At 40.6% G+C, this 16,587-nt stretch overlaps 1 protein-coding gene across 4 annotated transcripts in view; it reads right to left on the bottom strand.

Moving 5' to 3' along the window:
- The window catches only part of LOC121641304 (gastrula zinc finger protein XlCGF57.1-like), a 29,174-nt gene extending 12,587 nt beyond the window's left edge, over positions 1–16,587 (bottom strand). The window contains exons 1-3 of one of the 4 annotated variants that reach the window (XM_041987375.1): positions 16,410–16,585; positions 16,228–16,322; positions 1,794–7,590 (exon numbers count right to left, since the gene is read on the bottom strand). In XM_041987375.1, the coding sequence (XP_041843309.1) occupies positions 5,841–7,508 (1,668 nt within the window). In that variant the 5' untranslated portion in view covers positions 7,509–7,590; positions 16,228–16,322; positions 16,410–16,585 and the 3' untranslated portion in view covers positions 1,794–5,840. The other 3 variants (XR_006010683.1, XR_006010685.1, XM_041987376.1) reach the window with 3 other exon arrangements.

Raw genomic sequence — 16,587 nt, 5'->3', positions numbered from 1 at the left:
TACTTCACCAGACCACTGGCTTATGTTAACACCACTAGGTTTCCACCAGTGCGATGCTTCAGTCAAAATGTTCACTCAGCATCCGGTGTGATATTCGCAAAACCCGGTTTTAATTCTCCACACAACAGAAGTCAACAATCAATACAGTTTCCCCCCACAGAGCAGAAAAATTTATCCAGTAAAAGTTCTGCTGTCTCAATCCTCTACTGTCCGGAATTAAATGAAGACAGCAAAGAGTTTTTTTTTTTTTTTTTTTTTTTCAAAACACTTCAAGCTCTGTGTTTAAAAGCCTCCCCACAATACAATTCTCCCACAATGCAGAAATATCACAATGACACATGCAAAATTACCATAGCAAAATCACTAAAGCTTTGAATACACTCACAATGAAAAAATGCCACAACGCTGCAGGCAAAAATCACCACAGAAAAATCTCTAAAGCTCTAATAACACTCACAATGCAAAGATGTCACAATACAGTATGCAAAATACCATAGGAAAATAACTGAAGCTCTGATTTACACTCACAATGCAGAAATATTACAATGCTTTATGCTAAATCACCACAGCTTCTCAAAACGCTTCTGAAAATACTCACAATGCAAAAATATCACAATGCTTTAAGCAAAATCACCACAGCTTCTCAAAAAACTTCTAAAAACACTCACAATGCAAAAATATCACAATGCTTTAAGCAAAATCACCACAGCTTCTCAAAAAACTTCTGAAAACACTCACAATGCAAAACTATCACAATGCTTTAAGCAAAATCACCACAGCTTCTGAGCTGCTGCTGTCCGGTTCTAGAATAGGACAGTGCAATCCCACACTTTTAGGTTATTATCTTCAGTTGCTCTATGTTCTGTGTATCAAAGCCACCACAGTTTGCTCTACACACTATTTATATATATATATATTTTCTTCCCCACTATTATTGTTGTAATGATATATTTATCTTAATATTTATATTTGGATTCATAAATTATTATTCATAAGACATTAGACAAACATAAAACATACAACGGGGTACCCCAAAACTAGAAAGGGACTGGAACCCTTTTTACTCACAGGAGGACTGAAACCTCCTGCAGTGAGGACTGGCACCTCACTTTTACAGGGACTGAAACCCTGTTTACTTGTAGGGGACTGGCACCCCTATCCTTAAAGGGACTGAAATACCCTTTTTACTCACAGGAGGACTGAAACCTCCTGCGGTGAGGACTGGCACCTCACTTTTACAGGGACTGAAACCCTGTTTACTTGTAGGGGACTGGCACCCCTATCCTTAAAGGGACTGAAATACCCTTTTTACTCACAGGAGGACTGAAACCTCCTGCGGTAAGGACTGGCACCTCACTTTTACAGGGACTGAGACCCTGTTTACTTGTAGGGGACTGGCACCCCTATCCTTAAAGGGACTGAAATACCCTTTAACTTTTTACCATATAATGAATTGCTTTTCTACAGACTGGCTTTTTACTCACCAGAGTGAGGGTTCAGGATGTCTGATAAATTTGGTTAAAATCAATCTGCAGTATTTAGTACATATAAGTACAATAGGTTACTGCTTACCTTTGTTGTGGTGGGCGCCCAGACTCAGACAACCCGAATCCTGCTCTGGATGCTCTCCGTTGCCGTTCTTAGTGGATCACGTCGGGGGTCACCAATTGAAGTTTTAAAATATTCTTTGTTGGCTTTAAAAGATTTGTTCACCCCCTGTAAATCAATCATCAGAAGGAAGAGTGTTCAAAAATCCACATTTTTAAAAGAAGGCAAAAACACCAGAGTTTGAGTAGAATTGACAATTCTTTGTTAAGCCAGTAATAAGAAAACAATACATATCTTCTCGAGAAGGAGGCCTGTTAGCCTTAGCATCTGGTCCACTAAAACACAGAAGTGTCGGGAACCTTCGGTTCAGCCAAAAGACCCGCCTACCTAAGTTATCCTCCTCATTTATAGTGATACAATGCATTGTGGCTATGTGCGTGCATGTGGTGAGCATTCATGTGAATGTGTATTTTGCAAGGTGGTCCTTCCTTCTTCCGGGAATTTGATTCCTCCAGGTCCTCCTTTTGGGGTACGTCAGAGCTGAAAAGAAAAAGATACTTCGCTCTGCCCTGTTATCTGTCTGTCTCTCTGTGCTGACCTCCTTCTACCTGTTCCCACCATTTTACACAAAAGGCTGTACTTTTTAATGATTTCTGAGTTACTGGGAAATTCCGTTCTGCTAGGAGTGAATAGATAAGCAAAGAGATACAAAAATATTTACGATTTACTCCCTAGTGGCCATCTAGAACATTGTCAAGGCCGCTAATTGTCAGCTGTTTTCTCAGTATTGAACTCAGTAACCTTATATGAGTTTATGTGAATACACTATCTGTAACCTGCAAAGCAATGATGACAATTAAGCTGTAGTTCTATTAAAAGCAAAGCCTAATGCATGTTACTAAAATCTAAGGATAAAATGTAAATGAATAAGAATGCTTAAATGAGTAAATGAATAGTAAATGAGTAAATGAATCAAAATGCTTATAAAATATTTGCAACAGTAGGTATGGACAGCTGTCAGTGACAAGACTGCTTTGTCACAAGAAATTAAAATGTGGTTCTTCAACAATGACAACAAATTTCCTGTAGAAGATATTTATTAAAAATTATAAATTGCCTTTTCTATAACAATCTTGAAACAAGTTTTATTTAAGTGGCCTAAGGGAAAATGGCTCTTGAGATTGTAAAGGTTGCAGATCGCTGCATTTACCCCTTAATCTTGACTAATTTTCTAAGTTAAACAGCAAAATCAGCTAACTCTGCAGAAGCTTTGTTTCTTAAATGGGTTTGATAACGTTCAAACATTACGATACATTACTTATTCTGCCTCACATTTCTACCTCTTTTTACCATTTGTTAAATTTTAAGTTAAATGAAAATTTCTTTTTTGTTTTTGACTAACATTTGTTATCATTGTGCTGTTTATATGAAGTAAATGGGTTATGGATGGAGCTAAAGCAGTGTTGACTCCAAATATCAGCTCAAGAAAAAAAAGGGCAGGCTTTAGGTGTGTCCCAAATCAGGGTCTGCACACTTCGAAGTGTGCAGACTACGTAGGATACGGAGTGCCCTCCGGAGTCAACACACTTCGAAGTCTGCTTAATGTCCGTGAAATGGGACAGCCTACTTAGCAAAGAATTTCCCATGGCAACATAGGACGTTGAATCACTTACGCCTCTGAAATTACTCATAGGACACTTCAGTGTAAGTTAACACGGACAGTAAAAAATAAATAAATAAAAATTAAAAAATACATGGTCTGAGGCTGTTTTCCAGCCGGTGCACACTTCATTAACCCCCTAAAAATCAATGAACAGCGAATATTGCAGATTTTTAGTGTCACTATTTAACAAACATGTTTCTAACGTACTTGGTTTTGTAAAGTTTCTACTAAAGTGTAGTTTTAAAAAAGCACTTTATTTTAACAAAATTTTATTGAAACCTAAAAAGTCCTCTTCTGAGTTCGATTTCTGATTCACCACCGTCTTGTGCACAATGAATTCTGGGAGAAAAGAGGCCGTGAAGAATGCATCACCAGTGGCCTAAGTTTGAGGCCAAAGGAAATGTGGATTTGGAGGGTCATTCAAATTCTGTGAATTCTTCGCGCACCGTGATGACATATGTAGCCAACAAATCCGCACTTCGAAGTGTGCAGATCGTGAATTGGGACACTCCTTGTAACGATCATCGGCTAAGGCTGATGAAGAAAATGGTATCGGCCTTCAAAATCCATATCGGTAGATCCCTAATAATGTGTGAGGCCAACATTTGGAGAATCAGACAGATCAGACAGATTGTAAGCAACCTTTGTTGAAGTCTGTCTTTAATGAACCTGGGTTAAATAAGGCTGCACTAAATTTAACACTAGAACCGCCAATATTCCAATACTCCCAGAACCTCGAAGGGTAATTTTTTACCACCCTCTGCTGCAACAGCTGCAAATAACAGAAAGATGCATTTAAGTTATTCGTTTACATTTATTTGAATGGTTATAATGGAGACTTTAAAAAAATGCTTAACAGTCAAAACAGCATATATTAAATAGCAATAACAGATTTCAATATTTTAGTTCATTTTAGAGGAAGATACTATAAATAAACATTGCTGCGAGTCCTTTGATTTGCGCGTGCGTCAGGCTCCTTGGTCGTGTTTCAAGACGGATCGGGTGGGTAGCCGATATCGCTGCAGACCCCTTGCGCCCTTTGCGTGGGCTGATCTCCACCCTGGCAGCGTGATGCGGTTGGGGCGCACTGACAGTCTACCCTGGTCAACAGTTGTGCCAAAGGTGCAAATAAAATAAGCTAAAGTAGAGTTAGTGCAGCTAGAGAAGAAAATGTTACCAGGATGTTACAAAATGACAAGTCATCACCTTTAACTGCAGGCCTGTCGGCTACCAGGGCTGAGTATGTGTGGTTGATGACTCCTCAGTTGTGGCCAAAAGCCAGGACCTTTTCCTTGGTCTGCAATCTTTCATCAGGTCATCCTCAGTAGATGACTCATTGCCGGGTAAAAATGAAAGATCACTTTCTCCCCCCACCGATTCCTCCACCGACTTGTCAAAATCCTCAAATCTGTCAAAAGCTTCTTTGGCATTCATCCATCTATTGTATTTATCCGTTTGTCAAATTTAGCCCTAGATAACCCTAAACGATTGTAAAACCCACTCTCTGACAGCTGTCAAACTCACATGCGTTACTAAGCAACCAGGAATGGTGCGAAAACATCCGACAGCTGAACACAGTGCATTAAATTAGACGGTATAAATTACCTCTTTGGTGGTTCTAGGTATATATGCTCAGATTTCTTGTGATCACACACTCACCAAAATTGGACCCATTACTGGACCCATTTCAGGAAAAGTCACAAATACTGAGAAGTAGGGTTTTTTTTTTTAACTGAGATACAAGTGTTTGAAAAACCAAGGAGGTAAAATTTACCCCTTGGCGGTTCTAGTGTCAAACAAGTTGAGACTAAATTAGGAGATGGTTCTAGTTTGAGTCGATATTTTTTCTTTCTTGAGCAACTTCCATGGAATACCCCCTTAAGTTCTATGAAGGTTGGAGAAAACCTTAAAAATGTACAGACAATAAAGACCAGGTACTTTACACACTAATATCCTTTTACCTAAGATTTTCCACGTGCATTTGTTGATTTGGTCAGTGAGAACAAACAGCGTCTCTGAAAGTAAATGTATTTATTTTTACAATTGTGTACAGAATTCTGGGTTCTGAGACTATCTCACCGTCTCTGGTTACATCGGAAGGAGTTCTGCTGAAACTGCTGCCAAAATCAGAACACTGCTGCTTTCCCTCAACCCAGTAATTAAACCTTGTCTAAATTAAACAGTGATTGGACGCTATAACTAACTAGTCAGCTGTTGCAAGGCAGATCTTTACTGTGTTCTTGCAGTCTGGCTCGGCCTCGTCTGGTACTGGCTTCCTGTTCCTGCAACTTCTGCAAAACATACATACATAGCGCAGACTTCCTGTTCCAAGACTTAAACTCTATTCACTTTCAGAAATTCCCCTTACTACAAAATGCATGTTCTTTCTACTGCAAACACAAGCACTGCTCAAAACCCCTTGTCAGTTTCACTTCTCATGCCTCTTGTGACCTTTTTTGATAGACCTTCCTCGCTTAGCAGGGACAAAGCTGCAATTAGATGTTTTTGATTAGGGTCATACTTGTTATACATTCCAAGACTAATTAAAATAATATCTAACACTAACCAGCACATATCGACACTGCAAACAACACATTGTTTACAGCAAAATCCTGCAACTGTGCCTCCTCTATTTTGTGTGGACACAAATATGTCGTTTCAAAGAGAGATGCCACGTAAAAACGTCACCACAAAACTCACAGCTGAATGGTTTGTCTCCTGTGTGGATTCTCATGTGTTTCTTTAAGTAGTCATTTCGACTAAATCTTTGTCCACATTCATCACAGCTGAATGGTTTCTCTCCTGTGTGGATTGTCATGTGTAAGTTTATGCTTGTCTTTTGACTAAATTTGCGTCCACATTCATCACAGCTGAATGGTTTCTCTCCTGTGTGGATTCTCATGTGTTGATTTAAGTATGTCTTGTAACTAAATCGTTGTCCACATTCATCACAGCTGAATGGCTTGTCTCCTGCGTGGATTGTCCTGTGTAAGTTTAAGCTTTTCTTTTGACTAAATTTCTGTCCACATTCATCACAGCTGAATGGTTTGTCTCCTGTGTGGGTTCTCATGTGTTGGTTTAAGCCTGCATTTTGACTAAATCTTTGCCCACATTCATCACAAATGAATGGTTTCTCACCTGTGTGGATTCTCATGTGCTGGTTTAAGTATGTCTTTTGACTAAATCTTTGTCCACATTCATCACAGCTGAATGGTTTGTCTCCTGTGTGGGTTCTCATGTGTTGGTTTAAGCCTGTATTTTGACTAAATCTTTGCCCACATTTATCACAAATGAATGGTTTCTCACCTGTGTGGATTCTCATGTGCTGGTTTAAGTATGTCTTTTGACTAAATCTTTGTCCACATTCAATACAGCTGAATGGCCTCTCTCCTGTGTGGATTCTCATGTGTTCATTTAATTTACATTTTCGTCTAAAGCTATGTCCACATTCATCACAGCTGAACGGTTTGTCTCCTGTGTGGATTCTCATGTGTAATTTTAAACTTGTCTTGTAACTAAATCTTTGCCCACATTCATCACAGCTGAATGGTTTCTCACCCGTGTGGATTCTCATGTGTCGGTTGAAGTCTGTCTTTTGACTAAATCTATGTCCACATTCATCACAGCTGAATGGTTTGTCTCCCGTGTGGATTTTCATGTGTCTATTAAGATTTACTCTATGACTAAAGATTTTACCACAAACATCACATCGAACTGTTTTCTTTCCTGTGTGGACCTGTTTTGGGTTATTTTTACTTTGTGTCAAACATTTCTTACTATTCAAGCAGCTCCAAGACCTTTTTGTTAAATGTCTCTGGAGAGATCGTTGAGAGTGAAACTCTTCACCACAGTCAGAGCAGCTGAGGGAGGTTTTGACAGCATTACATTCGACATCATTGTTTACACCTGACCCATGTGCCATGTTGTCATTCCAGCTTTTATCGTCGTCTTTCATTTCAGGTCCAAAATGTGACAAATATTTTATCTCAGAAGAGCCTGAAGCCTTTCTGTCACTGTGTTGTTGTAAATGACTGTTCGGGTCTGGGTCACTGCTTATTTCTGGTCCTCCATATTCCTCTCCATCAGTTTCTGATTTAATCTGTTTATCTGGGTTGTTGGTTGGAGCCTCTACCTCTGTGTTACCTTCAGTTTGGGTTTGATAAAGGTGGGCTGAATATGACCAAGGCTGAAGTTCTTTTTCATCATCTTCAGTCTTCACAGGAGCCATCATCATTGGTAGACTGGTGACACTCTCCACCAGCCCATCATCAACTGCTCTCCATCCTGATTGGGCCATAGTTCCTCTGGATCCTGCTTGTCCAGACTCCAAGAAACCTCCTCTGTTATCACCAACAGTTGCTGCACATCTGCAGGGAAGACTGAAATAAAAAGGAAAGAAAACTAAATTCCCATCTCTATATCTCTCCATATATATATATATATAAAGAAAGGCATCCCCAGCTATCCCCCACGAGAAGGAAGTGCATTTTACGTCTGAGGTGTGTGTTTTCGGTACAGTTGTTTCTTTTTTACACCAAGAATAAATGTTGCAACAGCAGAAAGCTGTATTCAGATTATAGGCGACAAAATCGTCCCCTGTACATTCAGCTGAGTTGTTGCTGAATTGCATTGAAGTGTTGCTCAAGCATTCGCTGATGTCACATGATTTAACTTAATAACCAATTTACCGCTACCCTGAATTGGACTGAGTGGTGTAGAAAATGGTGAATGAATGAATGAATGACATCAAACTCTGTGCGCACGTCAATATCAAATGACTGTTGAGTTATATGAGTTATCTTGATTTCAATATAAAATGGCAAAAAAAAGCTTTGATGAGCATATTATGCTAAGTTTAGAATAGCCTGCTATCAATAGTTTACCAACTTAGTGGGACATAAAAAGGAGGGTCGAAGCCCGCATATAACCGGATGTTGTTGGAAGATGCTATTTAAAAAAACATGTCCACGATCGCTCACAACAAAGTAAATCCATGTAAAATTATTTAAATACATCACTGATAAATGTGCGAACAGGGTTTCATTACGGGTCATAAATATGTCTATTTACACAGACTTGGGTTTACTTTGTAAGTTAGCTTATGAGAAAAAGTTTTTTCATGCTCCTGTAAAAAAGGAATTCTGGAGATACGTGCTTTTCATCGGACAGCGAAGATAAATATATTTACATATACATACATATATACGTATATTAGTGCTAGGCAACAATTAAAATGTTTAATAGCGATTAATCGCATGACATGCTGCGATTAATCAATCAAACTTTATTATAAAGCACTTTTCATACAATGAAATGTAGCACAAAGTGCTTTACAGGTTTTAAAAGAATTAGAAAGCCCCCCATCTCCATCACCACATATACATATTCACACACACACGTCAGATTAATATGTGGCTGAGAACAGAGGAGTCAAAACACTATCCCAGGAGCCGTCTGCACGAGGAGTTGGCCGGATCACAGAGGTCAGGGCACCAACACGGGCACCAGTGCAGAGGGCTCACTCTGGGGAACACTGGAGAAAAAAAAATAAAATATATATATGTTACTAGTAGGGGTGTCCCGATCCGATATTGATATCGGAAATCGGTCCGATATCAGCCAAAAATACAGTATCGGCCTGCATAAAAAATCTCCGATATAAGCACACCGATATAAGCAGTCCACTCCGCTCTTTATTCCACTCCAGCAATTCTATCCTGCAGCGCCAGGGTCCAGCATGCAGAGCCCACGTGATCACAACAACGTGTGCTGGCAAAGTAGCGAGGAGCAGGAGCAATGTCAGCCGTGTGGCAGTATTTTTCGTTAAAGTCCGAAAAGGACGTTGCAGCTGAGTGCAACACTTGTAAAGCACAAGTTTCCCGAGGTGGCACACAACAGGGGAGGTTTAATACGTCCAACCTCATCGCGCATTTGAAGCAGCATCATAAAAAACTGCATGAGGATTTTCGCAGGACGACTGAGATGAAGAAACAAACTTCTGTCTCCTTCAAACAGCCAACGCTGTCTGAAACACTTGCACAGCGTGACAAACTCCCAAGGGATGGCAAAAAGGCATTAGCTATAACAGAAAAGATAGGACAATTTATTGTGCTCGATGACCAGCCCCTGTCAGTGGTGAGTAATGTCGGATTTAAACGCTTGATCGGACACCTCGAGCCCCGCTACATTATGCCCAGCCGCCACTACATTGTTGAAAAAACTATACCCGAGATGCATAAAGAAGTTCAAAAGTGTATTGCCGCACATGTGGAGAAAGCAACTGCTGTTAGCTTTACCACCGACATCTGGAGCTCAGACCATTGTCCGCTGTCTTTATTGAGCCTGACTGCGCACTGGATAGACACTGACTTTACTTTGCAGAGAGCAGTGTTACATGCACGCGAATTCAGAGGTTCACATACAGCTAATGCCATCACGAACGCCATGGAGGAGATGCTGCGTGACTGGAAAGTCGACAAAATGAAGGTCCATGTTGTTTTAAGAGACAATGCTGCTAATATGAGAAAGGCTATGGATCAGCTAGGTGTGCCAAGCTTAGGGTGTTTTGCACACAGTCTTCAGCTTGTAGTCCGCGAGGGGCTTTTGTCACAGCGAGCTGTAAGTGATGCACTAGCCAGTGGAAGAAAAATAGTGGGCCACTTTAAGCATTCCCCCAAAGCTTATTCGAGTCTTGAAGACCTACAAATCGAGCTGAACGTCACACCAAAACGTTTCCAGCAGGATGTCCAGACACGCTGGAACAGTACCAAGTACATGATTGACAGCCTTATTCATCAAAAACGGCCACTGCAGGCCTACTCATCTGAAGAAAACAACACCCTGCCAGCCATTCTAACAGCAAACCAGTGGGCACTGTTAGAGAAGACCTCAAAGGTTCTAACCCCCTTTGAAGAACTAACAAATACTGTCAGTGCCACCTCTGCCACTGCAGCGGATGTCATCCCCTCGGTCCATGTACTGGTACGGTTTCTCAGTAAGGAGAGTGAGGATGAACAGCGGATCCAAACTATGAAAGCCACCCTTCTGGATGCAGTTCACAGACGCTTCAAGCATGTGGAATCCGAGCCTCTCTACGCTGTGGCAACACTGCTGGATCCACGGTATAAAGACAAGTAAGAGAATTTATGTTAAATAGTTAAATCTATTTTATCAAATTTGATCTATGAGAAAAACTGAAACACATTACAGATTTCATACATACATGCACATATCACAACCATTCATCAGAAACAAGGCAAGTTGATTAAAAATCATTTTAAAAATGTGCTGCAACTGAAGATACCAGGAAGTGTTTTTAGTGTTTCACAGTTAATAAATATTGCACAGATAATAAATGACTATTGTACAGATGAAGAAATCATTTAAATGAATAAATATGCATCCATATTGTTAATGAAATGAAAAAAGTGGGTTACACAATCAGTGTTTACATTATTATGACTGTGTTGCTTTCTGTGAGCACAAATGGATGTGAAAACCTCTGAAATAATATTACATTATTTTATATTTATGCCAGGTACTTCACAAATGTGGAAAACCTGGAACATGCAAAGACAGCATTTAAAGTAGCGGTGTTGAAAGTAGAGGAAGAGCTGAAGACCACGCCTCCATCTGATAAAACTGTGTCTGAGCCAGTAAAGAAGACTCCACGGATGGAGAGTGCAAGCAGCACCCTTGGCAGCATCTTCGATGAGATACTGGAGGAAAGCACCACAGCAACAACTCCTTCAGAGAAGATCACGCCAGGGGTAATCTTTGAAATAGAGAGCTATCTCTGTGAGGCTCCTATTGAACGTAAGAACAATCCTTTACATTACTGGAGAGCAGAGGTGGGAGATTGTGCCATCATCAAGTCATCTCCATGCCATGAATTTGTTCTGCCCAGCCATTTAGGCAGGTAATTCCATTCAGCGCAGGTTAGTTCACTGGGCTGGTTGATTGGAATCACCTGCTTCAATGGCTGGGCAGAACTAATTCATGGCATGGAGATGACTTGATGATGGCACAATCTCCCACCTCTGCTGGAGAGCCAACGAAGCACGACTCCCCACACTGGCAGCAACAGCAGTTAAGTTCCTTTGTGCGCCCTGCACGAGTGTTGAGAGTGAGCGGCTCTTTAGCACAGCATCAGTTATCATTGAGGAGCACAGGAGCAGGTTGACAGCTCAGCATGCCGAAATGCTTATCTTCTTAAAAAAGAATCTCCACATCATGCTCGGACTGCAGAAAGTGGAGATGGAGGATTAGAAAGGGCAGTTATCATTTAACTGACTGGTTATTTGTTTTCTGCTCTTGTTATTAGAGTAATATGTTTATTTTGTTTACACTATTTTTTTGTGAAGACTAAGAGCAATGATGACCACATAGTTTTGGGCAGTCAGTGAAAGTGAAGTTGTGGACTCTTAACTTTGAGCAGGCAGTTAATGGACAATGTTCTGTTTTGTTTTTTCCTCCCCACCCTCAGTTGTTCCTACCATATACTGACAGGATAAAATAGCTAAACGTGACTTTGAATTTTAATTTTGCACTTTAAAAATTAACTTTTTGTTTATATTTGATTTATTGAAGTTATTTTTCAGGGTCCTCCAATTTATTATTTATTTATTTAATTTACTTGTTACATACTTACTTGTCTTATGTCATTTAAAATGAAAGCATAGGAAACAGAAATGCTTGAGCGTGGTGGATGAGAAAGTCAATTTTCTAACAGCATAGGATGTGCATTTAGATGAGTATCTTACTGTTTGACAACACTGAATGTTTATGTTCACAGAATGTTTAAGATTTAAATTTATGCAATCCATGGTTATTAATAAATGGGTCAGTTTCTTTCACATACCTACTGTTGCTGACTATTCTGTTTGAATAATATCACTTGATCAAGCCTTTTCTCACATTTCACATTACAAAATAAGCAAAAGTATATATGATTTGAGATATTGTATCGGACTGATATCGTTATCGGCCAATACTAATGGCTGCAATATCGGTATCGTATCGGAAGTGAAAAAGTTGTATCGGGACAACCCTAGTTACTAGTACTTCTTGATTTTCTTAGTGAGTCAAACAGTTCCTCTCATCCTAAGCATTTCATTGCATTGCTGACCTTGTGTTGAGCCTGCATATGACAAAAAAACAATCTTGAATCTTAGTCTACTTCTGTTGGCTATACAATCATGGGGAAGACTGCAGACCTGACAGTTGTCCAAAAGACGACCATTGACACCTTTCACAAGGAGAGCAAGACATAAAAGGTCAATGTTAAAGAGGCTGGTTGTTCACAGAGCTCTGTGTCCAAGCCCATTTTTAGGTTTTAAAATAAAGAAAAACATAAAACCTTTTTAAAATGAGGATAAACAGACTTTCTTCTAAGGGATGTAGATAATTGTGGAAAATTATGTAAAGTAAAAAAAAAAGTCCCTGGTTTCCAACTTAATGACAAGAAAGATAGATTTTAAAAAAATATTTTAGCCACGTATTTAGGGGCATTGTGGAAGGTCCAGAGAGGCACTTGCATGTCCAGAGTCGCAGATTGGAAACCCCTGATGTAGTGTTTGTAAACCACAATTTACTGCAATTTCTTTATATAGCCGTAGGCCTTCTTTTAAAGGAAAGAGACATGTAGCACGTAACAATGCGATTAATCACTGAAGTCAAACAAATTCTCTTTTATACAGGATTTTCCTCAAAATCACCGCCTCCATCTGCTTTGCCCTGAGCAGTAGACAGTGGGTGTGACCTGCGTCCCGGCCTCAACTGGTTGTAAAGAGGTGCTAACAGCAGAGCCCCACACCAGCAATGTAAAAAATAACCCGAAACCAAGACAAACACAAGCAGTAAACTCACCTATCTGACTGTACCAACCCTGGTTGAAATGCTTGTTCTACATTATAGGCAAAGCAAACAAGGGGAGAGTTTCCCCAATGGATCAATAAGGAATTATACATTATTATTTCATTAAGTGTGCCTTTGCATCTCCACCCGGTGTTACAACAACTCATCAGAATCTGGATGGGTGGGTACTCTGCGCTGCTGCCTGGTGCACAAACAACAGTCGGGACCAAACCCCCTCCTGAAGGCGGAGGGAGGCTACCCTTTTGCCCACTGGGGTAAACCCCAACGTACACGCGCCAAGTCGGGGGGCAATTAGGATGCCCACACCTCCTTGGTGCCTCTCACCGGAAAGTAAGAGGGTCCAGCCCCTCTCAAGGACAGTGGTTCCAGAGCCCAAGCTGTGTGTTGAGGTGAGTCCAACTATATCTAGTCGGAACCGTTCAACCTCGTGCACCAGCTCAGGCTCCTTCCCCACCAGAGAGATGACATTCCACGTCCCAAGAGCTAGCTTCTGCAGCTGAGGATCAGACCGCCAGGGGCCCCGCCTCTGGCCACCAACCAGCTCACACTGCACCTGACCCCTATGGCCCCTCCTGCAGGTGGTGAGCCCAGGGGAGCGGGGGCCCATGTCACCCTTTCAGGTTGAGCCCGACCGGGCCCCATGAACAAAGGCCCGACCACCAAGAGCTCACCTTGCCCCACCTCCAGGTCTGGCTCCAGAAGGGGGCCCCAGAGACCCACATCTGGGCAAGGGAAACTTGGGTCCATGGTTTGTCGTCTGGTCCTTCCCCTAGACACCTGTTTTCCACAGGGGACCCTACCAGCGGCATAAAGCCCCTGAAAACATAACCACTAGGATCGTCAGGAAGAGCAAACGCCTCCACCACGGTAAGGTGGCAGCTCAGGGAGAAGTGTAGAATCAATACAGAATATAATGTTATTAAGAATTTCAGTTTATATTTTACCAAAGTAAGAGGTGTAGTATGATCAATATGGTTTATTAGTACTGCGAGCTTGATGTCACTATATGTCATATTGTAGTTATTGCTCATTTATTACTTATTTTAAAAAAAAAATCCTAAAAATACATGTAAGCATATTTTACTAGAGTAAGAACTTTAGTATGATCAATATGGTTTATTAGTACTGTGAGTTTGGTGCCACTACAACATGTCATACTATAGTTATTGCTCATTTATTATTTAAATTGTGAAAGAAAATCCTAAAAATACATGTAAGCATATTTTACCAAAGTAAGAGCTTTAGTATGATCAATATGAGATGGTTTGTGTGCACTGCGAGTTTGGTAGCTCTACAACATGTCATATTGTAGTTATTTTCCTTTCATGTTTTTTTCGTTGTTACAATTTGCTGACGGTCCCTGCCCAGTAAAGCACAGGCAGGCTCTGCATAGAGCTCAATGCAAGTCTCCCAGCTCGGAGGACAGCTCGTTTTGATGAAAAATAGCTCACAGTCAACGTCGCTGTGATTGCGAGCTACAATCGTATCGTGTTGTGTCGGTTTAGTAGAAGCAATGTTCTGTTTATGAGTGATTAATCCAGAAAAGCCGAATCTATTAATATCTTTCTCGAAGAAGCGCGCTGTCGCTCCAGTAAGATTTTCTGAAGACTAACGTTATTAGTGTGCGACTGTGAAAATCGTATCGGGGTGAAGTTGGTTTTAGGTTGGATATTCGACAGACATTCATCATTTCGTGTTCAATAGCTTCCGTTTCACGCGACCAAAACACGTAATTCCTGACCTGCATTTTAGCACAAGAAGAGACAAACAAGACACACCCCTTTTGATTTGGTTTGATGGTTCCATCTATTTTTTTTTAAATGTATAATAAAAAAATCTATATTTCTTCAATAGCTTCCACATTATGAGACCGAGGGGCCCCAAACCTCAACTAAAATATTCTACTAAGACACACAAACAAGACACACCCCTTTTGATTCATTTTGAAAGCTCCTTCTGTTTTTTACAAAATGTTTACAGTAATAAAATCAATATTTCTTCAATAGCTTCCACATCATGTGACCGAGGGGCCCAAAACCTCAACTAAAATATTCTACTAAGACAGAATGCCCCTGACCGACACCGGGTGAGCGGTCTTCTGTACGCCACATTTCCCGCGCCCGCCAGTCGGACGGGGATTCAGCGCTGGGCTCTTCCCTCTTCGCTCACCGCTACTGAGGGAATCCTTGTTAGTTTCTTTTCCTCCGCTTAGTAATATGCTTAAATTCAGCGGGTCGTCTCGTCTGATCTGAGGTTGAATTCGAAGTGGGTTAGGGGTTGGGGAGGTTGGGGCCCCCTCGGTCTCATAATGTGGAAGCTATTGAAGAAATATTGATATTTCTACTGTAAAAAATTGTAAAAAACAGAAGGAGCTTTCAAAATGAAACAAAAGGGGTGTCTTGTTTGTGTGTCTTACTAGACTATTTTAGTTGAGGTTTGGGGCCCCTCGGTCTCATGATGTGGAAGCTATTGAAGAAATATTGATATTTTTACTGTAAAAAAAATGATAAAAAACAGAAGGAGCATTCAAAATGAATCAAAAGGGGTGTGTCTTGTTTGTGTGTCTTAGTAGAATAATTTAGTTGAGGTTTGGGGCCCCTCGGTCTCATAATTTGGAAGCTATTGAAGAAATATAGATTTTTTTACTGTAAAAAAAAATGTAAAAAACAGAAGGAGCATTCAAAATGAATCAAAAGGGGTGTGTCTTGTTTGTGTGTCTTAGTAGAATATTTTAGTTGAGGTTTGGGGCCCCTCGGTCTCATAATGTGGAAGCTATTGAAGAAATATAGATTTTTTTATTATACATTTAAAAAAAAATAGATGGAACCATCAAACCAAATCAAAAGGGGTGTGTCTTGTTTGTCTCTTCTTGTGCTATAATACAGGTCAGGAATTACGTGTTTTGGTCGCGTGAAACGGAAGCTATTGAACACGAAATGATGAATGTCTGTCGAATATCCAACCTAAAACCAACTTCACCGCGGTGAAAAACGTTTGGTGTGAGCCCAGCATTAAACAGAGAGGAACAATCTACAACCTACAACTGAACCTCACTAAGCTCCAAACATCACAACCACACAATTCCCGGGAATATTACAGTTTAAACCAAACACATCACACCAAAGTATGAAAATTCTCACCTTCCTTCCGGAAGAGGATCCCTCGATAACGTGTCTTTGTTCGATCCTCCTTCCGTCCCGTCGTTTCTCCCCAGCGAGCTGGTCTCCGCAGCGGACTGAAACCAACAACAGTCAGTATCCAGATACGTCGGAGTCTCCAGCTGTAATTTCAAGTTTCCATTGAATAAGGTTGCAGAAAATACCTGAAAAGAATTGAAGCGGATCCTCGAGCTCTTCTATCTGCACCTCAACTCTTTAATGTTTCTTTTACTATTAAAGAAACGTTGGTTCGGTTTAATAAAGTTTACCCGCAAGTAAGGATGTTATGCTCGAGCCGATCTGCTCGATCGCACGTCGAGCATGTCATATTCAGCACACCAA

The sequence above is a fragment of the Melanotaenia boesemani genome, chromosome 6, assembly GCF_017639745.1.
Source record: "Melanotaenia boesemani isolate fMelBoe1 chromosome 6, fMelBoe1.pri, whole genome shotgun sequence".
Lineage (NCBI taxonomy): Eukaryota > Metazoa > Chordata > Actinopteri > Atheriniformes > Melanotaeniidae > Melanotaenia > Melanotaenia boesemani.
This window is presented reverse-complemented; position numbering and strand designations above follow the sequence as displayed.